Source organism: Rhinichthys klamathensis, unplaced genomic scaffold (genome assembly GCF_029890125.1).
Source record: "Rhinichthys klamathensis goyatoka isolate OS25496 unplaced genomic scaffold, OSU_Roscu_1.1 h1tg000092l_1, whole genome shotgun sequence".
Taxonomy (NCBI): domain Eukaryota; kingdom Metazoa; phylum Chordata; class Actinopteri; order Cypriniformes; family Leuciscidae; genus Rhinichthys; species Rhinichthys klamathensis.
In genome coordinates this window covers 3,444,666-3,469,704 of record NW_026606631.1, presented here as the reverse complement: position 1 = coordinate 3,469,704, position 25,039 = coordinate 3,444,666, and the positions used below count along the sequence as shown (strand labels likewise).

Sequence of the window (25,039 nt, the reverse complement as noted above, 5' to 3'; positions counted from 1 at the left end):
TTTTAACAAAGTGCCTCAGGGGTTTGTTCTTGGTCCAGGTATGTTGTGCCACACCCTTATCAGTCATACTATCATATTTTACCAGTGATGTATTCACTTTATACTCAAAATTATGAATTGCCCGTCTATCAAAATGCCCTATTTGCTTCAAAAGAAGTCTGATGCGTAATTCACATTTTATAACGAATCATGATAGAGCTCACCTGGCCATTTTAATGAGAGATGAATCCAGCTCTGTAGCCCGTGGTGGCCATGTCAAGGAAACACGAGTTGATTGCACTGCATATGCAGAGCATATTACATTTGACAGTAAAAACAGTGATTGTGGAAGAACTCTGTGTGAGAGGCTAAAGCTAATGTACTGACATCTAAGATGATGGAAGTAAATAGATGTCAAGATGGATTACACAGTTCCCTAAAGCCTTTTTTGTCACATGCAAATGTTCATACAAACCATCTCTGAATTACATACAGCAGTGCACTTATGTGTGTTATGTATGAAGGAGATGAAAGGTTAGGGTGAGGTTTCTTTGTATATGATGCAGATTAATTGTTTGTGCCCTTTAATTTTGGGCCTGTACTAGGCTTGCTGCAGTAGTCGGTGTTAGTTCAGCCATTTAGTTCAGTTGGACAATGGACGCTACAATTATAAACTGAAATTGTCTGCTCTGCTCCATACAGCACAGCAAGAGCATCATTGAAATCTTGTAAAATGTGCGGTCAGTACCGCTGCTCCCTATATACAGATTACTCGTGATCACGAATTCGAAAGTGAAAAGCAAGTGTGCATTCAAAAGCGATTCAATACCCGCATATAGATAGCGGCTCCCTGATGTCCGCAAGTTATAGGCCTATAGACAGAGTAGGCATGATAGCAAATTCAACAGCGGAAGTGAAAAGTGATATAACATGATATACCGGTGCGAAATTTCCTCACCGTGACATCCCTAGCCTGTACCATGCAATAATGAATGCTGGGTGCACAGGGAAAAGAATCAAACAATCAGGGTGTGGGTTTTATTTCAGAATTGGTTACCTCTCTAGGACATTACAGAAGAAAAAAAAATCCAATAAAAAACTGCAAAAAGTCATACTTTCCTCAATTGCCATATCTGAGATCTTATTTTTGACTACTTTTACTTTTATGAATATGTTTAAGCGAGGGAAAGAAAGCCAAGTAATGACCTGTGATTATCTATTCCTCCATCCCCAAATGATCTTTATACAAAAAGCACTTCTAGTCTCCCTGGACTTCTAACAAATTTTTTTTTATATAGTGTCAGCTGCTGAAAGTGCCCAGTTGAAAAGCACAGAATGCACAGATTTTCAGACCAGAGAAATGATAATTTTCTGCCAAACTCTCAGCTGCTTATAGTCTGGCCACAACCAAAACACTCTTAGCCAAAGTAAACCTGAATATAAGGAATGTCTGGAGCACCCAAAGAAGGTCATACACAATTAAAAGTATTTTAACTGAATATTTTATGAAGTAGTATCTAGTGCAGTACATTTTGTTTACAGTTTCATGTTTTAAATTGCAATTCTTGTTGACATATGTGAATGAGATGTAGACCTTCTGTATATGCAAAAACTGATGCAATTCTGCCCTCTTTAGGTGAGAAGTGAAATTGCTTGTCTCAGTTTATATCCCAATGCTACAAAATAAACATTTTACCACCTGAGTGAAATTTCTGCAGTCATATGCAATTACAGTTCACATTTATTTATAATGATTGAATTGTATAGTGTTTTTGTTAATAACATTATTTCTCTGTAGCATTAAGTAAAGCAATATATTACCTAATGTGAAAATTAAAGTAAGAATAACATTTTCTCATCCTTTCTCTTCTATTTTCAGATCACAAAAATGACATGAACATTCCATCATCAGGGAAATGAAGAAATAAGAGAGAGGGAATAATCCTGTACATCAAGCTTCTGTTCCTGCAGGTCTGTTGATTCTGACTGAAACACAATGTGTCCATGTCACAGCCTGTGCAGATAAGGACCAGTGTGCTGAACTAGCCACATTGGCATCATGACTGAAGAGACTAAACAGTCCTTGGCTGCCAAAGAGCTGGATAATGAGTCCAAAAAACAGGATAAGGGGGCTGTGGAGCACAAAAGCTTAATAGAGTCCCCTGAGCACTTTCAAAATGTGAGTCTGGAGCCACAGGCTGTGAACAATATTGCTAAGTTTGCAGAAAAAGAGAGGGACAACACGCAGCAACGTGAGGCTGTAATTCGCCCACAGCAGGCTGGAAAGATTGATTTTAAGTCACTGCAGAATCATTCGTTCAATAGCAACAGGACATGGCCCAGCGGCAAGGACAGCCCTCAGTCGCCAAGTGGAAAGAGTCGCAATAGAGACAAGAGTAGAAAGCCAGGGAAAGAGCGTGGCAACCCACAGCAGTTGTACAGATTGAGTATTACTAATCCACGCTCAAATCCCACAATTGGGATAGCCTATCCCCAGCAGAAAGTCTCACCTCCAAAGAAGCTTGAGTCCAACAGAGGTCCTGTCTCAGGCAGCTACCGCTTCTATGTGCCAAATATTCCAGAGCGAGAGGCCGAACTGCAACAGGAAGAACTACAGTTCAGGTGCTTCCATGAGGGCTCACCTAACCTTACTTCCCAAAGTTATACCTCACAGGCTGTTGGTGCCACCTCTGTAGGACCTGCTCACCAGAACCCACCATCTACTCCGCAAAAGAAGCCCAGCCCAATCGAGAGCAACAGTATACAACCTGCCAATGAAACTTTATTCCCTGACTTTCAGCTGAGTAAAACAGACACGTGGCAGTCTCCAGATAGGACTTTCAGAAACACTAATTTTTCCCTTACTTCACAAAAGCCAAACAACCTTGGGGACTTGAACAAGACCAATGGAAGTTTTATGCCTATGCCATTTCAGTATGGATACCCATTGTTAGAGGAGTCATCCTCTGATTCCTTTCCCAGTGATCGGAATACACAGCCTCAAGACTACAATGATATTTCTCTTGCTTCTAACCAGGTTTCCCATAATTCATTCTCCTTTCCATCCTCTTCAGAGGGCCATGAGGCCATGCAAACTAGTGCACAGTTTGGTAATGACCAGGTAGAGGACAGGCAATCATACCAGTTACACCATAAACCACCCCAGTACATGCAGACACCACATGGTATGTCATCTTCTGTTCCCAGCAATGACGAGAGCTCAGCATCAAGTACTCTGCTAACAGAGCAGAGTAAGAGTGTTTCAGATAAATCTGAGTCTTTTAGTCCAATAGACAGCAGTGACACAGGTTTTGCAATAGTGGGCAAGAGAGGCTGCCATCTTAAAAATGGCACTCCCAGCCAAAGAGTTCTTATTCAAGGCAGTGTTCATCATATTAGAAATATTGCACAAGGTTCAAGTTCACAAGTACATGTAATTAGCCCCCCACATAATGGTATTCACATCAGCCCAGGGCCTCTTGACCAAAGTGCCAGTAAACACCACGGCAAGGTATCACACTCATGGGAAGGCACAAACAAAACATTTCCACCACCACTCATAGACCAGACCCCCACGCCTTACCCCTTTCAGTACCAACCTGCACCAGAACAAAGACAAAACACTGGCATTAATGGCCGTATGCCTTGGCAGCAGATACGCTTCACAACTGCAATGCCTAACCAAAATAGGATTGATCTCTCCAGGCAGTTGAGCAATCAGCAGCTTACTTTTTTGATAGGCCCATCAGACTGGCAAGATGACAATAAGCCACACAAAAACATCAACCATAAAGATTCTAACAACTTTCTCAACAAAAAGAAAAATAATGGCTTCTCAAACCAAAAGCAGGACAGTGTCAAGCAAGGCTGCAACACAATTCCACAGAGTCATTTTACAAATAAGCTGGATACAAATCAAGGCCAGGTGGGTGATGGCAATAATAAGTCATTATACTTTGGTATTAACCACCCAGTGCCAGTTACATCAAGAAACTTTAGCTACAATCCATTACATGTAGCATCCTTAGGGCTGAAGATGGTGTCACCATATGACTCTCCTTCACGTTCACCCACTCAAAATCCAGCATCTAGCAGTACGTGTTCATCACTCTCCCCAGCCTCTACAAACTCTGTCAACAGTAACTCTGATGACAGCCAAATTTCAAAGGTTCTATCCCCTCAGTTTTTTCAGCAGCAACAGGATAAAGTATTGATATCATCTAATAACATGAACACTAACCAGCATCTCTACCATTCAGATGCTTCCAGAGACTTGCACTATAAACAAGAAAGAGCCAAAGAAAACACGGCAAGTTTCATGCCACATAACAGGCATTCAAAGTCCAACATGGACAATGGAAAAGGTTGTTTGGAGACCTACAGAACAGAAAACCATCCCCCACCTCCATACTCTGCCCACCAACTCGCCACATCATTAGTCTCAGCAAACCTTGACCAACTGGATGTGCTTCTGACATGCAAGCAATGTGATCAGAATTTTAATAACCTTGTCTCTTTTCTTGACCATAAGCAATACTGTGGACAGCATACATTTGTACAAAATGACTTAAAAGATGTGCCAAAAGTGGAAGAAATAAGGAAGTTTCAGACGGACCACACAAAAGCCATGTCATCTGGATCCAGTTATGCAATTTTGCGAAGTTCTTCAGATTTGCATCTGTCTCTGCTTGGACTGAACAAGAATGGGGAAATAGTGCCAGATAATGAAACCAAAGGAGATTTAAAAGATGATTCAATGAAACTGATGCTACCATCTGCACCCTTGCCAGATTTAGAAATGGAAGATCCCAAATTGGATAGCCTTATCACAGAGGCTTTGAATGGACTAGGCTATCAGTCAGACAACGCAGAAATTGATAGCAGCTTTATTGATGCATTTGTTGATGATGACCTCACCACTACTAAATGTACATCAACAAGACAGGCTTTGACTACCAAAGACTCCACGATATTTGAAGATAGAACTAACAATGAATCAACATCTAGTGAGAGATCTCAAGCTCACTGCAAATATCCTTTTGACTCAGACTTAGACGGCCTTAGTTTAGACAGCAAACACACAGATATCCCTTACAAAGAAAGCCAACACGAGTTGATACAAAAGGAAGGCCTTAAAGCAGAATCCTCTCCAACCGAGTCCCAGCCACAGGAGTCAAATTGCACACAAATGGAGTGGGAAGCAAGAAAGTCAGAACAAACAGAACACAAAAATGATTACAGTTCTAAGTTTCTTTTATCAAGCAATTTTTCTGCAAGATGTGGGCTTAAAAGCCTGCAAAGCAGCACAGCTTTAGTTAAAACAACATGTCCCAGATCCACCTGTGCCAACAAAAGTCCAACGGCTCAGAAACCAATAGCAACAGAAGGAAAAAGGAAAAGGACAGGTGGTGGAAGCTGGAGTAAAGAGCTTATTCACAAAATTGTTCAACAAAAGAACAAGTTGCATAAACTCCATGTAAAGGGCACTAAAAACATGCAGTTTTCACTTGTGATGGAGAGAGTGACTCCCACAGTGCAGAACCCTACTTTCAGGGAATATGATTACGTTTCTGACTCAGATGACGACTGTGAACCCGTAAAGATAGCCAGTCAGGGACGTCTCAGCCAGAGCATTCGCTGCAAGTACACATACACTAAAGAGTGTAAGGGGAGGATTTGTGCTGACAAGAGCCGGGAAAGTTCATGGAAACAAAACAAAAATGAGTCCTTTGATCCCAAGAAAGATTTTGATGTCTCTCCATCCTTGATGAAAGACAACCGTGGTCACAAAAGGCTACGAAGACGGAGCAGTAGGTCTTCCACAAGCAGTGAACTCAGCACATCAATAAGTATTTGTAGCGATAGCATTGGCAGCCCAAAAAGTATTGATCATACAGATTCAGACTCTGAGAAAAGAACAGAAGTACAGAGGAAAGATCAAGACACGCTTGAGCAGAATGTGTACAGGGAATCCCCACCAAGGATACGGAAAGAGTCTAGCACATCACTTGCTTTGACCTTCACAAAAAATACAAAAAGGTACAGCACTGATAAGATACTACTCACTGAGCAAAAGGACCAATTCACTACTTCAAAATGTTCAAGCATTATCTGTAAGACTGAAGAGACTGCATCTGAGCGTACAATGACTAAAAGTACTGTCAGCCTCGCAAGATTCAAAACCACCACAGTGGAAATAGAGGGAAAAGAGGACCACTATGGTTTTGAGGCAGGAATTCTTGCAACCACGGAAGAGCCATTCAAAAAAGATTACCCAAAAAATATCACATCACCAAGAGGGTCAGGCATAACACTGAGTCCAATGGAAACGACAAACAATAAAGATTCTAACCATGTTTTTACACTCACAAAAGATGCTGTTGCATCAAAGGGTAAATCCCACAAGAGAACAAACAGTTCTGAATTTTCAGTACCCATTTTTGAGAAAGCCATCAATAACAACACATCAAGTGAAGAAGCCAACAGAAACTCAAATTATCTATTCTCTGAACCCCCACCTTTTTGCCCTTCACTTGTGGACAAAGTCTGCTTATCACCTTCAAAAGTCCATGATGCAGCTCAAAAGGATGTGCAATGTCTCATTCCCTATCCTTCGGAACATGATCAAAGTCTTATAAAATCACCTCTTTCTTTTGACACAACGTCAATGTTTGGTGACCTTTCTGTGGGAGGTTTTGAGAACAATCTTTATCCAGATATTCAGCTTGCTAAAGAGAGCTTCAGTCCTCTGGAAACCACAACAGATAAGAAGGAACTTTTTGAGTCGTCATTCTCAGAACAGAGAGACTGGAATCAGATGGTTAATGTTAGTCCTGTGCTACCAGATGAGATTTCTCAGTACAAAGAATACTCTGACTCAAATGAGAATAAGACCAATTTTAACTATGTCCCATTTGCTTTGTCAGAGAAATTAACGGACTACACTCCTAATCTCAACAACGTGTCAGTTGATGATCTGGAAATAAAAAGAATTGTTACAGAGCTTGAGAGTCAGCTGCAAACAGCCAAGCTCAGCAGCCCTCCACCATTAGACAGTGAGCTAACAAAACAGCTTACCATGAGCAAATTCTCTCCACTGAGACTTGACCCTGAAAGTGAAGATGAGGGCAGTAGCTTGCAGATAAACTGTTCCTCAGAGAACCTGGATATTGCCAGACCAGTAGACTCAAATTCAGCACTGTTCTCAGAACCTGACTTACCATGGTCTAGTCCACTCTCATTTGGATTGATGTGTGGACAGCAAGGTCTTCATACACCAACACATTCATCTACTATCAACACGCCAACTGATTCAGGACATGAACATTTGGATATAAAGGGCAGCATGGGGCTCACTGATTTGAACACAGAAAACAGTTCACCTCTGCACGAAGACATAAAAACAGAAAATAATGAGTGCTTGGACAAGTCAGAAGAGATGCTTGAACATGAAATCTACACAGAAAATCTGATGAAGAGCCTGGAAGTAATCTCAGATTCTTTGTCTTCAGGTTTTACATCACCTCAGTCATCTCCTAATCAAGAGTGTGTGGTTCCTGAGGAACATGAAAAACAAGACAATGAATACTCAGAAGACATTGAGTCTGAATATGTTGAATTTAGAAACACAGAAGCAGAGCTCACAAAGTTCTCAGTGGAGACAAATGCATTTTCAGATAAACTAGAAGAGAAAACCAGTGGCATTTCAGAGTCAGAAAATGAAACCAAAGCCAGCCTAAATGAGACTAGTAATGACACACTTCATGATGAAGATTTAATAGCTAATGAACAACAGCTTGCTGAGAGCTCCTTTAAGAGTCCACAAACTGGATGCTGTGTGAACTCAAATGAAATTGACTCAGTGAAGTCTTCAGTCTCTAGATATGAACACAACCATGAGTCATCTGTCAGCCAAACCGAGAATGCTGAGTGTGATACACAGTTTGACTTGAAAGACTCATTGTATATTACCAATAGTCCAGACTTCTCCAAAATATCACACTTTTCAACATACCCAGCCATACCAAAAGACAAAAACATGCTGTGTGTTGAAAAAACACAGAAATGTGATGACGATTCAGCTCTAATTGCACAGCCAGAACTAATTTCTAAAGGCAACAGGCAGGCATCTGACAAAACAGGTGGAACAACAGACTGTCCTTCTGATACAAACATCCAACCACCCCTTTCAAACATCAAGTCTCCTCTTGGTCAAGCCAATTTGTCAATCCATTCACAATTAAATAATAGACAAAGGGTGGCTTCTCCTAAACTTCTTCCTGTAGTTCAAGATGAACATGACTGTACAGAGTGTGTGGAGAGAGCCATGCCTGATATGACATTTCCTGTGCAATCAGAATGTGAAGAAAATCAACAGAAGAACATTGAGCAAAGTCCTCAACTTTATACTGTGACTCAAGCACCACAGTTTTCTCACAACTCTATCCAAAGCCCTTGTGAACTGAGAGATAATGGTTCACTACCAGGCACAGTTACCCCTGCACTGAGCAAAAACAGACAAGACCTGGAAGATGACAACTTAGATCACAAAAATATTGGCGGGTCAGTAGATACTTATGAATTATCTAATTCTGGTGTTGCTGAATCAGTTGTTCCCCATCAGGATTTAGTAAAAATCACAGAGAGTAAAATTTCTAACTCTGGAACACTGTTAGCTGTGGAGGACATCATCTCAAAACAAATTTTTGGTGAGACTTCTCTGCATTCTAGGCCATTGGATGGCTCTCAGGATACAGGTGCACTGTATGATTTGAAACTCAGCCCCCTGAATTACAGTGAAACATGCTTCAATGACTACAACTTCACCTCTAAATGTTTAAACAAAGGAAATGACCAGTCTGATGTAAAATCAAACTCCGCAGACAATTACATTCTCAATGCCTGTGCTTTCTCTCTTGATAAACCTTTGTCATCCAGCCTACCGTATAATGCAAATGAACCAGAGCCAAATATCCAGGGCCATCTGATTGGACTTGATATAGCCGAAAACTCTATAAATGAAAACATCCAAAATGATATAAAACATTCAAATGTATCAGCTTCCTGCAGTAATTATGTTGAGGATGTCACTACAATTGACTCTGAACAAGTCTCAAACCTTAACCAGAGTTACATGAATGGTACTCATGTTAATGGTACTCATGTTCCACATGAAACTGTTGATTACATGGATCTGCAACTCACACTTCTCAAGAAAGTAGATTCTGAGAAGATAGACAATCAGATGATCACCAATGAGCATGATGCAATGCAGAGGTCCACCATGTTAGATGTGAAGGAGACATCTAAACCTCTGATACCTTGTGAAAAAGCAGAATCTGTGGGTCTTGCATGCACATCTGTCCAAAATGAAGGACAGAGTCTAAGGTCAAGTGAGACAAAATCCTCACCTAAAAAGGGTGGTACACAGAATGCAATTCATGGAAAATTTCAGTGTGAAATATGTGCAATGTTCTTTCGTACACATCCTGGACTTAAAAGACATAAAGCCATGAAGCATGTAGTAAAGACTGAAGGGATTTCGCCCATTGAACATGTAAATATGAGTAGTCAATTGTCTAAGCCCATTTATAATATGTCACACCCAACAGAAAAAGCACTGAAAGATAGCATGGATGTTATGGGTCCAGCAGTTCTTTCACATTTAAACAGAAATGAAATCTCAGATGGACAAGGACAGAAAACAGATGCACATTTGATCTTCGAAGGGATTCCAAGTGATTCTGATATGCCAAAGATCCCAGAAAGTTGTGATACTGATCAGACAACTCTTGTTAATGAAAGGGAAAATAACGGTATCAATACCATGGACACACGCAGTGAAATGTTTTCTCCAAAATTGGCAAAGCAAGACACTTTTTCAGATGAAATACTCAGTACTCTTAAAACAGATATTTTGCAGGCTATATGTCTAGATTCCCCCTCAATGGTGCAACAAAACTCTCCTAAGTCACCTGAAAAACAGATTCCGGGTAGCAGTAACAGCTATCATGAAGTCAATGTGAGAGAGGAACTGAAGAGCATGGTAACTATCAGCACTGAAGAGCAAAAGGAAGAAACAATTTCTACCACAGAGACTTCGAATTTACATAAGAAAGGTGACACATATGACATTGACGATGTTGTAAAGCATTGTGAAAACCCAAAATATGTTCAGACAGAGGATATCCACTATCCACTTGGTGATTCTTCTGTGGATATTAAGCGTGAGAACACCTCTTCTCCCACAGAAGACAGTCACATGCTTACTGGTACTTTAGGAATGGGACCTGATCTTAAGGCTTTCTTTGATGATGAAAATACTTTTTCTCAGTTATTCCCAAGAAATGATGACAGGAAAAGAAAGAAATGTGCAAGGGTCTATGGTAAAAGCAACAAAAAGCAAAAACAACTGTCCTGTTTAGTTTTAGACTGTCCTAGCACTGGTGCCTTTATTGACAAGTATGTAGAGTCTAAAGAAAACAAGTTGGGACACATGTTCACCAACGGCGCAAATGACCCTTGTGAATATGAAACCATATCAATCGACAATGATAATATGCATGCGATGACTCCCAAAAGCTTAGTCAACAGCTCTATAGAGAACGCTTGTCATTCAAAAGATGGCTTAATGGATCACCAGGCTGGTTACGAGGAAAATGCAGAAACTGGCATTAAAGAATTCTTATGTGAGAATGAGGGCACAATTAGACAATCCTTAAAACACCAGGATGATGCACATGATTGCGCTGTGCCAGAAAATACAGTGTCATCAGTTCCTCAGGAAGATTGTAAACCAGAGGTTCCTGATACAGCTTGCCCACTCCAACTAGTCTGTGTTCAAGAAAATGCCTCTTGTTCACCAAGCATTGAGATACCAAACCATGACACTACAATTCAGATTCCTGTACCCTTTTTTGAGCCTGAGAAAGATATTCCTTTGGTTGCGACAATTGCAAGCACAGAACTGAAAGACCCTGTAAGACCTTGCAAAAAGCCTATGGAGCGGAAGTGTAGGAAACGCGTAGAACCGGGACTCAAACCAAAGGATAAGCAGTACAAATGCAAGGTGTGTTTCACATGGTTTCTCACCTTAGGTGAGCTCGACTTCCACAAGCTCTCTCACAATCCATCACCTCCCCCAACTTGCTATATGTGTGTCCAGCGCAAGTTTACCTCCCGGGAACAGCTTAGGGACCATCTCAGGGAGAAACACGCCAAAAACAAAGCAGGTGTTTGGACTTGTGGGATGTGTTTGAAAGAAATTTCAGATGTCTGGATGTACAATGAACACTTGCGTGAGCATGCCACACAGTTTGCCCGAAGAGGGCAGTCTCAGAGTTCCCTCTTGGATATGCCTGGGTGTTTCATGCAAGAAAATGCTGTGAAGAACTTCATATCTTCAATAATGCAGCATCGGCACAGCAGACCTGCAAGAGACAATGTTAAACCATCATCTAAGGAAGAGAGAAGAACATCTTTTGATGTTAATGGACAAGACCCAAAGGTTCCAGAGGAGTCTTCCACAATTCTGAAGACTAAAACGAGTATTGGGGGAGGAAATAAGCACTGCGCACTGACAACGCTTGAGGTTCTACCTAAAGCAGAGACTTCTAAAAATGCTGAGATGCATCCTAACTGCAAGGACCCTTCAAGGGACTGTCACCACTGTGGCAAGCAGTTTCCAAAGCCTTTCAAGCTCCAGCGCCATTTAGTGGTCCACAGCTTGCAAAAGATTTATCTTTGCCACAAATGCCCAGTATCCTACCAAGAGACAAAGGAGCTTAAAGACCACCTTAAAAATGAACATGACGAGACGAATGAGCCAGACTCAAAGCACACCACACTATATACTTGTGAACTCTGTGCTGATGTCATGCATGTAATCAAGAAGTCGTTCATCTGCAGTACCTGCAACTACACTTTTTCAAAAAAGGAACAGTTTGATCGTCACATGGAGAAACACCTAACTGGAGGGAACAAGATCTTCAAGTTCAGGGGAGTTGTGAGACCTTGCAAGCCTTTTTATTCAAAAGATGATAAATCTGACACACCACCAAGCAAAAAAAGGAAAGTAACTGAGAGCAGCTTAGACATCACAGTGTCACATATGCAAGGCATCAAATCAGTGTTGCCCATCATAGATAACACTGTAAAGAACATTACTGAGGAACATTCAACGCAAACAAACAATACCAGTGTGAAAATTGAAGATGAGGCTGAGGACTTCCCTGCAAGGGATATTATTGAGTGTATAGTGCAAACAGATTCTGCGGAACAGAGTCTTCCATCAACAGAGCCGAAGGAAGAAAATGAAAGCTCTTCTCCATCTTATGAAATGCAAGCAGATGATCCCAGGGAAGTCATTGCAACAGACAAAGGAGCTCTGACAGAGATTTGTGATGTTAAAATAGAAGATGACAGTTGCACCATTCCAACAACATTGTTAGTTTCCGAGATTGACATTTTGAGCATTACCAAACTTAACGAAGACACGGTGGAGACAAACCCTTCATTAAGTCTTGAAAATGCAAGTGAACAAGGGGAAATAAGGCACTCAAGTCAATGCACCTTTCAATTGTGTGGTCAAACAGACATAAATATACCAAAACAAGGCATGCAAGGGTCTTGTAATGACTTTGAACTCTCATCTGTGAAGCAGGATCAAAATAAACAAGATTTTCTGACTCATCACAGTGAACAGCTGACTACTTCTCTGACTAAGCACATAACTATGGTCAAATCTGAGGAAACTATGAAACAAAGTCTTGAAAATAACCTTAGTACCACTGATTCTGCACATCACACCAACAGCTCTAATACATGTGAAGACAAGGATTCAACCAAGCAACAGAAGAAGAGGAAAGATCTTAAGACACCTCACAGCTCTCAGAGAACGCAATCTCCAACTGCAAGGGAAAATTTGGGGATTGACCCAAGGGCCAAAAAGAAGTTCAGACCCAGCAGGTTTGAAAATATTGATGGACAAAGGAAAAATGAACTTCCCAATGACTATCCAGTGCTTACATCAGTAAAGGATGACACAGTCAGTAACAAAATAATCTCCAAGCATAAAATAGGTTCATCTAATCTGGGCCTTCACCTGAAGAAAGGTTCTGTAGATAGTTTCTCACCAAAAAAGGTTGAGATTGTACGTCACTTCACCGTAGATTGCAAAGGGAAAAAGAACATTCCTAGGAGACCCATCCATTCCCCTTCTTCCAGGATCTCCACCATGAACAATTCATTTAACAAATCACGGTCCAAGCCAGGGGTCAGATCCATAGAAACTCACTCATACCGTACTGCAGAGTCACAGAACAACCTCCTCAGCCAGCTGTTTGGCCAAAGACTAACTAGCTTTAAAATTCCTTTAAGGAAGGACACTTCTGAATCAATTAAGGATTAAATGAATGCTATTAACGAGGAAGTAATTAAGTGATCCACTAGGCATGTGATTAAGGCAGTGTATTCATGATACTTGGATTGTATGGCCCTCCTCTGTGAAATAATTTAACTCCTTGTTTAGTCACTTTATTGCATTCCTCTTGTAAATGTGTATTTACATATATGTGAAGACCAACAACAAAATGTATGAATATAGGATGAATATGTTGGTTACAAATTTATTTTCTCTATTTTATAGTGAAGCATTATCTCTAAGAGACTGTATTTCAGCAACAACAAAGAAAGGTTTTTGGGAAAGAATTTACTTGAAAATGAACTGAGAATATTTGTTTTTCAAATAATGCATGACACTTTAACATTACATGTTCTTAGATGTTTTCCTAGCAACAGGACCAAAACACATCCTAAGTCTGGATCATGTCAATGTGCTTTATTTTATATGCTTCAGAGAATTACTCCTTCATACTCTTTTACTTTACTGTATTGTGGAGACACTCATTAGTATTAGCATTTGTATCATCATCACTAATTGGTGCTATGTTATTTTATAATTATTATTTTTGTGTAATGTGAACACAATGTCTTATAACTGAAGGGAACATGTAGCAATTACACTCATTCAATCATTGCTGGTACTCAGTTTTAGAGGAAATTACACAAACATACTGTGTAAGATCAATCAAAAAGAAAGGGTTTATGTGTGTCCTAATTTGATCTGTTCAGAGGAGGGCAAGGGAAAAGCCTTTTCCAAAACTGTATTTAGTTTGATTTCATCTATAATATGAACTCAGGTGCTATTATTGCGCATGAAACCCTTATGAATTCTTCCCATGCACTGAGATGTTACCATACACAAACCCCACACATGATCATCTATATGTCCCCCAGTTCTTTAATAATTACTATTTACAAGAACAAAAGGTGCTTTGTCATGTTTATATGTATCTTATATTGTATAATATTGTAGGTTGATTATTTCCAGTGCAATGCATAATGTCAAAGTTCTATTTTAATAATGTGCAAAAGATGAAGAGAAAAAAGAAAGCAAAATACAAACAAAGCCTACTTAAGGCTTATGAGTGGATCACAAAGTGCATCATATAAACTTGGTTATTAAATTTTTTTGCATCAAGTCTTTTGTTTCTTTGTCATTCTGGTGGTTTCCTTATTTCATGCTGTGGATCTGTCAAAATGAAAGTGTGCTTAAAACTTCTCACAATGCAATGTGAAAGAATGAACTGTGCGAAGTGTGCAATAAGAAATGGAGAGTACAAGGTTTTTTTAATCAGTCAAGAACTTCACTGAATCCTTTGAATTCACATTTAATGATCACTTAAATTGACATTCACAATGAAAATGTGAAGATCATAGAGCCATCAAGGGTTGACAACCTGTTTTTAGTAGGGAGAATGACAGCTTTGATCCGGACAAAGACATGACATCTTCAAAAGCAATTGTGTAACAAATCTCTTACCTGAAAAATAAGGTGGATATTGGGGTCCAAAACGAAGACCACTAGTAAAAATGCTTGTATTTTTTTTTTTTTTTTTTTTTTTTTTTAAATGATACCATAAGCATAACAATTAGAGTGCAAAACTCAAGCTTATATGAACTGCGTAAGTTTGTTGTGTAAAACCTGATGATTAAGTTATCCAGCATGATTTGAGAATGTTCCAAATAGTATCTCAAATGTCACAAACTCGCTTATTTGTTTCACTCATTTTTTGTAAAGTATCTCAAAATACTAAACCTTGATTTTTTTCCAAGTTTAAATTAGATTTTGAATCCTAATCCAGTATGGTCTGACTTTTGAACCCCACTGTGTTTATGCAAATTTTAATTCCTAAATCTATTAATTCATTTTAAATAGTTTTCCATCCAGTAACTCCACACTATGATCTAATGACAATAACTCTAATTCTAAGTCTAGAGTAAACAGTACTGACTTTGCTCAAAAACAATGGCACATCATTCCATAATCATTTATACACAATTGCACAATAATTACCCAAATAAGATCTTCTACTGTTTAAGCAAATGCACATCACAAACAACAGGAAATAAAGTTTAGGCTAACTGTTTGACTAACTTCACTTATTTGTTGTTCAGAAAAGGACTAACAGACAAGTCCTTTCAGGCTGATTTATCACTTTGTGTTTAGTGGCTTGTATCCCTACATGAGCCTATTCACCTTCACATAGGAATAAAAAGCCATAAGACACAACAGCTGTAATGGGAGCGCCGCAGTGAGGGAACTCCTTGGCTTTCAACAAAGACGTAGGGGCCCGTATTGGAGGCACCTGGTAGAAGAAAGAGAGGAAGAAAAAGGATTGATAACTAAAAAGGAGATGACAAAGCTAAACAGGCAGAAAGATAGATATGATAGTGTGAAATTGATATTATGATCTTAGCTATCATAGAGGCAATCATAATCTGTCACAGTAAGCGTCAGGAGCGAGGCATTTCCAAGACAGCTATATTTCAGTGAGGTCTAATGCCTTAATCAATCATACCATGTGATACACACAAAAAAGCTTATGTAGCCGTGAATCTTGTAATTGCCACTGATTATACTCTTGGGTTTAAGCAAAACTGCAGCGAAACTCATGATTAAATGTTAATTTAATTATGCAAACAGTGATTAGTTCAATTATTCTGAGCAAATTTTACCACAATGGAAGGTGCTCATTAAACTACAGTAACTGATTACTAATGGGTGAATTTATATGCAGAATAAAAAAAAAGCATCACAAATGGTCAGGGCAGCTGATTTGCATTATTGACAATCACTCAAGAAAAAAAAAACTTTTCATTGCATTTTCATGCATGAGTGCTGTTTGTTGGTGCCAAGCAATAATTGTACATCTTGTCAGGGCTGTTCTGATCATTTCATCTTTGAGCAAAATCTCCTGGGAGACAGCACAGCTTTGCTCTTTGAAGTGGAGTGACATTATCACTGGCTGGCCCTGAAAATAGCATCAGTTTCGCCATACTGCCACTCACAGAGGGCTGGAGATCAGGGCCAGATAGAAATGGGCGACTGGTCAGCGGTAATGACATGGAGTCTAAAGGGAACAGAGGCCATCTTCAATCTCACCTTTCAATCCCAGCAACCCTCAGTCCCCATTCAGCAGCGTATAGTGCCACTCACAGCTTTGGCATTGATGGAAAATTACTAGGAATTCCATCACATTGCCCCAATGTCAGAGATGGAGAGTGACAGCGGGAGAAAAAATGATAAATGTGACTATTTGGTTCGGGGAGAGCTTTCGAGCTCCCTATGCCACAACACAATATTTAATCAGGGGTAGGGGTGGTGGTGGTGGTGGTGTGTGTGGGTGAGTCATTTTGCTGTTAATTTATGACTCATTTGGGGGATAATACCAGGCTGTCATCCATTTACATCATTACGAGTAAAGGTGATTTGATGAGAAGGTTCCCAGTGCTGGAAAACAGGAAATGCAACACAGGTAATGCCTTCAATGGAGGATGCCCATGTGTAAACCAGCATGAGTTATGATTGTGAATTGTCAGGATCAAGGACCTGAATGAAAAGCCATTACGCAAGCCCCCAGCACTTCATCACAATGCCAAACAAAGGACAGCCTTACAAATCTAAATCAGTCCTACTTCAGTTGGTTTTATTTCCAACCCATTACTGTTTAATGAATATGAAACAAAAAATAATTGGATAACACTTTTTATGATGACTGCATATATAACAATGCATTAGAAAACTATTCGTAATGCTTTATAATGCCTAATAATGTACTTAATAATTTGCATGTTCTGGTAAATTAACCCAGATATATTCCATTATAATACATATAACCCATATTATATTTTCCCAATGGATAATGGTATAATATAAATATTTATATCTAATAATTTAATGGCAAGTGAAACAAAATTCCTAAAACTAATATAACATGTTAATGCAATACTCACTTCAAAATTCAAAACAGACCCTTATAATTAGTGCATAAGTAGTGCATAATTAGTAGTAGGTAATGCATTTTACATTACACAGCTGTCAGTATCATTAAAAAGTCTTCATGTGTTAATTCAATATAACATTATTTGTTTTTGGAAAATTACAAACTAATTTTAAAACTGTACAAAATGCTACAGTAAAACTTTTAATCATCTACTATAACATTATATGGATTTTGCAAGTAAATTTTTTATTTTATGTTACCATATAATTTACAATGAAAGGTTGTGTACATTAAGTTGACCATGTGCACCATCTATATGCGAGTATTGGCCATGTTTTATTGACAGGCCACTGACGATGAATTGCTATTATGGGATACATAATTGTTATTATGGTAGTTATCAGTATATTAAGTGAACATAAATAAAAATACAGTTATATACCGTATAATGAAAACAGTATAATTTCGACTTTAAACAGTATAATGCTTCAAAACATAAGCAGTCTTCATAGAAAGTGTGACCAAAGATTGTTTTCAAAGCTCCATGTCACAGCTCTACTGATCCTCCGTGCTTCATGAGTTTTAGATTCACCTGTCAGCATGAGAAAAACACTTTAAAGACACGACTGTGGTAAAGACAACAAAAGTGACGGTCCCTCAACAGCCTGCGCAGTCAAACTGCTCCTCAATGTTTCCTTAAAGCTTTGAGAAGCTGCGTATGCATGGCAGGGCTTTGAAAGGCACATCTGAACTACAATGGTGCCACAATCTTGAGTAGTCTCGCAGGTCGCATTAGACCTGCTGTCAGCACTCGCTGCAACAAACCAAGGTAAACCGAGTCCTTGATCTTCTCGAAGCAGAGCAAGAGAACTTGAGTGCATGTCTTTCACTTCAAAACATGCAGTTGAAGAGACCATGTAGTGGCGCACAGTTCACTCAGGGTCTTGGTTTAAAGTTCTACATAGATTTTAAAATGATTGCGGCTGCCCCCAAAACAAACCAGGTGTATATCAGGCCGCGTGACCTCTGAGATTGGGGTGACTGCAAAGTAGACAGCGAGCACCGTCTCTGTAATGAGCTGCCGCCCCTGACACATCATCTAGCATCGGTTGCGCATTTAGATTGGCCAAGGTACGAGTTGATGAGCTCTCAAATTGTTCCCGTGAAAAGTTCAGTGGAAAACAAGTCTTAAGCCTGGGGGTAAAACTCAATTAATTATTAATGTGGTGTGTCATAAAGAACAGGATAAGACTCGAAGGGAAATGCTAAACACCTCAAAGCTAAAATAATACCTCCGCTTCGGTTTTCAGTGATTTGGAATACAATTAAAAACTCAATTTGAAAGGTGTGCGAGTTACAGCGGCACAAGATTAATTCGCAATTGGAAAAATGGCCGTTTAGGGCCATCAGACATTTTTGGCTTGTTAGCAGTGCGGTTTATTCTCTTCCCAGAGGTAATATGTCATACTTCATTAATTCTTAATAGACATAGCCTGAAACAGTGCAACTATTCATGTTTCAACACTGCTACATCCTCTCCTTAACTGTCATTCCCCTAAGGCGGCGTCCCCCCCCCCCCCCCCCAGTGTGGATGGCTGTAGAGCGGTTTGCACTAGCATTGCATGTGTCTGAGCGTGAACGTGTGTGTGTGTGTGTGTGTGTGTGTGTGCATGTGTGAGAGATCGCAATTGACAAGGGTATAGCCCACTAACAGACCACTTAAAATGTCAGGGAATCCAACTGCCAGGCAGCTCATACGTGACACGGGCCGGGGCGGTGGCATATTTGATGGTAAATCCCAGTGCTGGTTGTGACTCACTCAGATTAGCGATGTGATTCAGGGTACACGCCAAACTACTGAAGACAGGCTGATTTTTGTTTACATCAATTACAAAATTGAGAATTTTAGAGTGAATGAGCAGCTATTGATGAACAAACACCACCGGCTCAGATTAGCAACACATTCGACATGCTAGATAAACAGTCCATAACTGGGGTAAAAAACAACAACAACATCCATCTGTTTGATTCACATCAATCTTTTCACTTTTTCTAGACTTAAATATATAATATAACATAAATATATTATGTAAAAATTGTAAATATGTAAAAATGAATAATATATATAAACAATTAGATATATAATACGTATGATACACAGTTTTAAACCAAGTTTATTATAAATCTTAAAAATATACATGAATATATGTGAAGATTATAACATATTTATTTCAAATGTATTGTATAAATATTATTAAAGATATTAAATATATATAATAACATGTATGCGTTATATTTATTTATTTTTATTTTAAATGTTAAATCCTGTTAGCACGCTGGGGCCAGTCACAGGCTGTATATAAAATATTGAAATGTGACACCCAGCTCAGTTACCAATGTATTACATTCATTATGTGTGTGTTGATCTCGTCTCTATACTCCAGTGAGATAACTGGAGTGCACAATTCTTTAAGACATTGCTGGACATCCCTGGAGACCGACTATGAACAGTTTTGCGTGTATAGCATTGCATTTACATTACATATATATGCAAGAGTTGTATAATAATAATAATAATAAGCTCTTGCCTAATAAACTCAGGCCTTTCTGTTTAACCATTAGTATCAGATGTCACTATTTTACTATTAACTATACCAAAAACAGCCATAGAAACTTACCAAAACCATATTACATCACTTTTAGTTTCACACATGCACAAATACATTACTCACTCAACAACTCACTGAAACTACAGACATAGAGTATATTTAGCAATAAAATGAAATAAACAACCTGTTCATATTTTGAAATAAATATTGAGGACCTCAACCACCTGCAGACATTCATGATTCAGAATAGACAACACAAAAAAAACATGAATTACATCTAGTCACTGATTTACATTACAGCATCAACTCACTGAGAAGTAAAAAAGGGACCTTTGATACACACCTGTGCCATCCACCATCACCACTCGCCTTCCATCTGTGTCTTTCCTCTGTCTTTCATCCCCCCTCTCTCTCTCTCTCCATCTGAGATGAGGAATGAGTTGGTGAGTCTTCGGCTCAGTGAGGTACAGATTGGGGCTCAGCTGCAGAAACTGACATCATCCTTACAAGAGCGCACGTTTACCCCTCCCGTAGTCTCTCTCTCTCTCTCTCTTCTCTCTCTCCCCCCCTCCCCACTTCCCCGAGCCCTTCCTCATAAAAACGAAATACATTGGTTACAGAAAATAAGGAGCGAATTCGCCCGCCTCGGCTGTTTGCGCAGAAAATCTGCTTTATATTCAAAGTCTCCTAACACTGCGTGTGCTGTGGGATCAAGTAGCATTAGCATTTCCTGCAGCCACAGGTTTGAGAACTCAAAGTGTGAGGTGGTCACATGCACTGGGGAGCGTGCTTGTCCACGCTTCTGCCACAGGTTATTAGAGACCGGCGACCGGGAGACACTCTTACAGAAAGGATCTCGCTCGAGAGCCACGTTTGTCAATGCGCAAGCACATGCGAACACGCACTTATCTCTATCACCTCTCCCTCCCACTGGAATTTTCCTGTCCCAAGTCATTTAGATTTTCATTTATCATTGTAAGGTAAGACTGTGGCAGCTGTTATTAAAATAGATTGCCTCTGCTAAAACGCCATAATGCGGGTTGCGTTGAGAGCCGCATATATGGCTGTCTGAATTTGTATACTGTAAATATGGACACATGTGCTATAAACATATGGATGCATCAGTATTCCCTGAAAAGGAATTAAATGGAGAAAAACATGACAGCCGGTTAGGTGTGATTTCTCCAGTTGTTTATGTCATAGACAGAGCCAGAAATGAAGATGACATTGTAAATTACACTGCCAGTGTGGCAGACACTACTAAGCTTGGCCTGTTTTTTTTTTTTTGGTTGTGTTTTTATCTCCACTTCAGTTTCTCAGGAGACTTGCATTCAGAATTCCTTCTCTTGTTTCCATAGTGACACTTTTTCCTCCTTTGTATAAGCATGTGCACTATGCGTCGCCGTGGATAGACGTTTCACAGCGAGGAGCGTTCGCTGGTGTTAATTACTGTGTGTACAATTAAACGCCGTTCATTAACAGGTTGTTACTATTATTTTTCATCTTGGGGCATAATTAAATCACCCTGTAAAATCGGCATGATTAAAATCTGACTGAAAAAAAGCCATCTAAAAAATAAAAAAAGAGGGAACGCCATCCACACTTTTAAACGCCATCCACCAAACAATATGAAATACTGTAGTATAAAGAAACAAAGCACACAGAGTAGCTTCAACTTCCTCTCTCAGTGGAAACTGCAAACCTATTATCTGCTTCCCAGACCAGTGGGTGGTAGATGGAGGTGCTCGATCACCTCAGTCAAACAAGGAGGTCTAATGATGAGCTCTTAAATTGTTCTCACAAAAAGATCAGCTGAAAAGTGTAAAGCCTGGGGGTAAAACTCAATTCATTATTAATGTGCTGTGCTATAAAGATCTGAGCGGGGAAATGCATTGCTAAACAACTTAAAAGTTAAAAAAATAAGTAAAAACCTGGGCTCATGTTACATCTGACATCCAATTCAAATGGAACGGTAGTCTTTGTTGGCTGTTACTATTTTGCACCTTAAACACCAATGACTATATCTAGAAAGCAGAATGGCCGATGGCCAATGTAATGCCAACATACTGTATATAAGGAGATGTCCACAAAATGGCTAAACATTTAAAAAATATAATTTTGTTTAAAGAAGCAAGCTGTTTTGCACATTTCTCCCTCTTGCACAGACATAAACCTTTCCTTTTTTAAATTGGTGAATGCAGTTTGAAGTTGTGACAGTCATGTCTGATGCTGTATTTAAAGGGATAGTTCACCCTCAAGTCATCCTAGGTGTTTAAGACGTTCTTCTTTCAGACGAATACAATCGGAGTTATATTATATTATATAAAAAAAAAAGTCCTGGCTCTTTCAAGCTTTATAATGGCAGTGAATGGCCGTTTCTGTTTTGAAGTCCATAAAAGTGCGTCTATCCATGATAAAAGTGCTCCACACAGCTCCGGGGGGTTAATAAAGGCCTTCTGAAGCAAAGAAGAAATAAAAAAATATATATATTTAACATGTTACAAAGTAAAATTCTAGCTTCTGGCCAAACGGTCATACGCAGTCTACTTACGCCTAAAGCGCAACTTACGAAACTTGTGACGTTGAAGTAGCGTAGTAGTGTGTCATGGCGTAGCGTAAATATCAGCAGTAGCCTACCTCGCATTACTCGCGCTTTGGACTTAAGTGGAATCCATGTACGTTTGGCTGGAAGTTAGTTATTTTACTTTATAAAGTTTTAAATGTGGATATTTTTCTTACACAAACGCATCGCTTCACTTCAGAAGGCCTTTATTAACCCGCCAGAGCCGTGTGGAGCACTTTTATCATGGATAGATGCACTTTTATCATGGATAGATGCACTTTTATCATGGATAGATGCACTTTTATCATGGATAGATGCACTTTTATGGACTTCCAAACAGAAACGGCCATTCACTGCCATTATAAAGCTTGGAAGAGCCAGGACATTTTTTAATACAACTCGGATTGTATTCGTCTGAAAGAAGAATGTCATAAACACCTAGGATGACTTGAGGTTGAGTAAATCATGGGCTAATTTTCATTTTTGGGTGAACATTCCCTTTAATATTCCTTTATGAATATGGTCAATTTCGAAGGGTTTATATCCAAAAGAAATGATCTTGGGAGATTCTCTTCCAACTTCTGTATTTGGCGCACTGCATTTTTTTTGTTTGTCATGCAGTCGCACAGACTCTGATCAGTGTCGGTGGTTCCGAGGCCGGCATTTTGTTTATCAACTGATGTCGCAATGATTTAAATAATAATAATTACTGTAGTTATGAAGTCATTGTCGAGTCATGCAGTTCAAGTCCAAGTCGAGTCTCGAGTCATTGGTACTGAAGTATTTTTCTTTATTTAGTCAATCAAGTCACAAGTCCTTTAATTCGCAACTCAAGTCAAGTCGTACTGTAACTCGAGTCCCCCACCTCTGCAATCAATGCACATCTCAGCAGAACATGCGAACCTATTACAAACCCCAAAGTTTCTGCTATCCAGACTAGTGGAAGTACTCAATCACTGCAAGACAAACTAGAAGGTCTAAGGATGTCAGGGATAAAAACACTGGGGTTTTGATGAAGACTTTATGAATGGATTTCTCCTTTCATGCCAAGCCACTAAATCATCTCAAATGGGTTTGTTTCATGCCAATTGCACGCTAAATCCAGCGAGTGACATGTCTGTGACGATTATAAATGGCCACAAGTGATGAGTATAGTGTATCTTCTGGTGTCATTGAACTAAAGATGTTGTTACAAATCATTTAGAGTTAAGCATAAGGCACTCTCTAAAGCTGGGTATATTTACGTGCTGAATACTGCACAGCACATACTGTAGACATAGTATGTACAATCAATAGTATTTGAAACAACACATTATGCATCATTAAATGTATCAAAAAAAGTAAAGTAAGTATTAAAAGTATTGTACAATATTGCAAGATGATTTTGTACATTGCTTAATTCAGCAAGTGGTGTCCAGTTTGATCTCCTCTTTGGTGAAAAAATCTATTAACATTCCAATCAACAAAATTTCACATCACATCAAATAGGACATTGCGGGATACGGTATTCCGTGAAATGCAGAATGTCATCCAACAATTTCCCATTACGTGCACAATATGCATACTATTTAATTTTACCACAGAAATATCTGGGCAGAATTACAGTATTCGGTTTCAAACATAGCTAGTGCTAGCATCATGGTAGCCTGGTCCCACCAGACTCTCGTACATTTCATTTGTACAGAGAGTCTGGCCTCGCTGCATTGACAAGCGTTAACTTCCTTGTAGGCGGGTACTCTGTTGAAGTTTAAAACTATTGGATCTGCCATAACCAATCGCTGAAGTTTGGTCGTAAGTCGTAACGTATGACGACTCAAACCACTCAAGCTAGCGCACATCATCGTTCTCAGCCACTCCCTCTGTTCGCTGATTGGACCGGTAAAAAATTGACCGGAGGAAACCAAAGAATACACCACAATCCCAGACGTAGTACTGAAGGAAAATGAAAATTGAGCAGAAGTATGTAGGAGGGCGGAGCCAGGCTAGAATCATGGTGGGTGATATGACCCAAATCTTATCACAATACGAGTAATTTTATTTCCCGTCTGTTTGCATTGATAACAATATATATATATATATCACAATAGTTTGTTTTGCTTTAAATGTTTTTATGATATCAACATTTTTTTATACCATTTCATAATTCTCAATTTCAATATCACAAAAAGAAAAAGAAAAAAAAAGTACTAGCCAACACTCTAAAAACCTTCGGGCTGAAAATAAAATAACTGCTGGGTCATATGGACAAACCTAACGTGGGTTATTTTGACCTAGCATGCTGGGTTGTTTATTTAACCCAGCATAAGCATAATGGGTTGATTAATGCTAGTTAATTTTTAAAGGAATACTAGCTTATTTTTTACCTCATACTAGTAGAGCTGCATGATTCTGGATAAATTGATAATCACGTTTATGTTTTTTTGTTTTTAATAGAGATCACGATTTTGAATAGACAACTAAACAAAATAAGGTAATTTATTCGAGGTTCTGACAAAATGTTAATTGCTGCAGTCTACTATTTTAAAAAGCCAGTTTGAATGAAT

General features: G+C 39.2%; 1 protein-coding gene across 1 annotated transcript in view; it reads left to right on the top strand.

Annotated features, from left to right (window-relative positions):
• The window catches only part of LOC130085980 (uncharacterized), a 150,153-nt gene that overhangs the window by 104,859 nt on the left and 20,255 nt on the right, over nt 1–25,039 (top strand). Inside the window, exon 3 of the mRNA XM_056252057.1 lies at nt 1,859–13,024. Within this exon, the coding sequence (XP_056108032.1) occupies nt 2,039–13,024 (10,986 nt within the window). The 5' untranslated portion in view covers nt 1,859–2,038. The remainder of the gene's footprint in view (nt 1–1,858; nt 13,025–25,039) is intronic.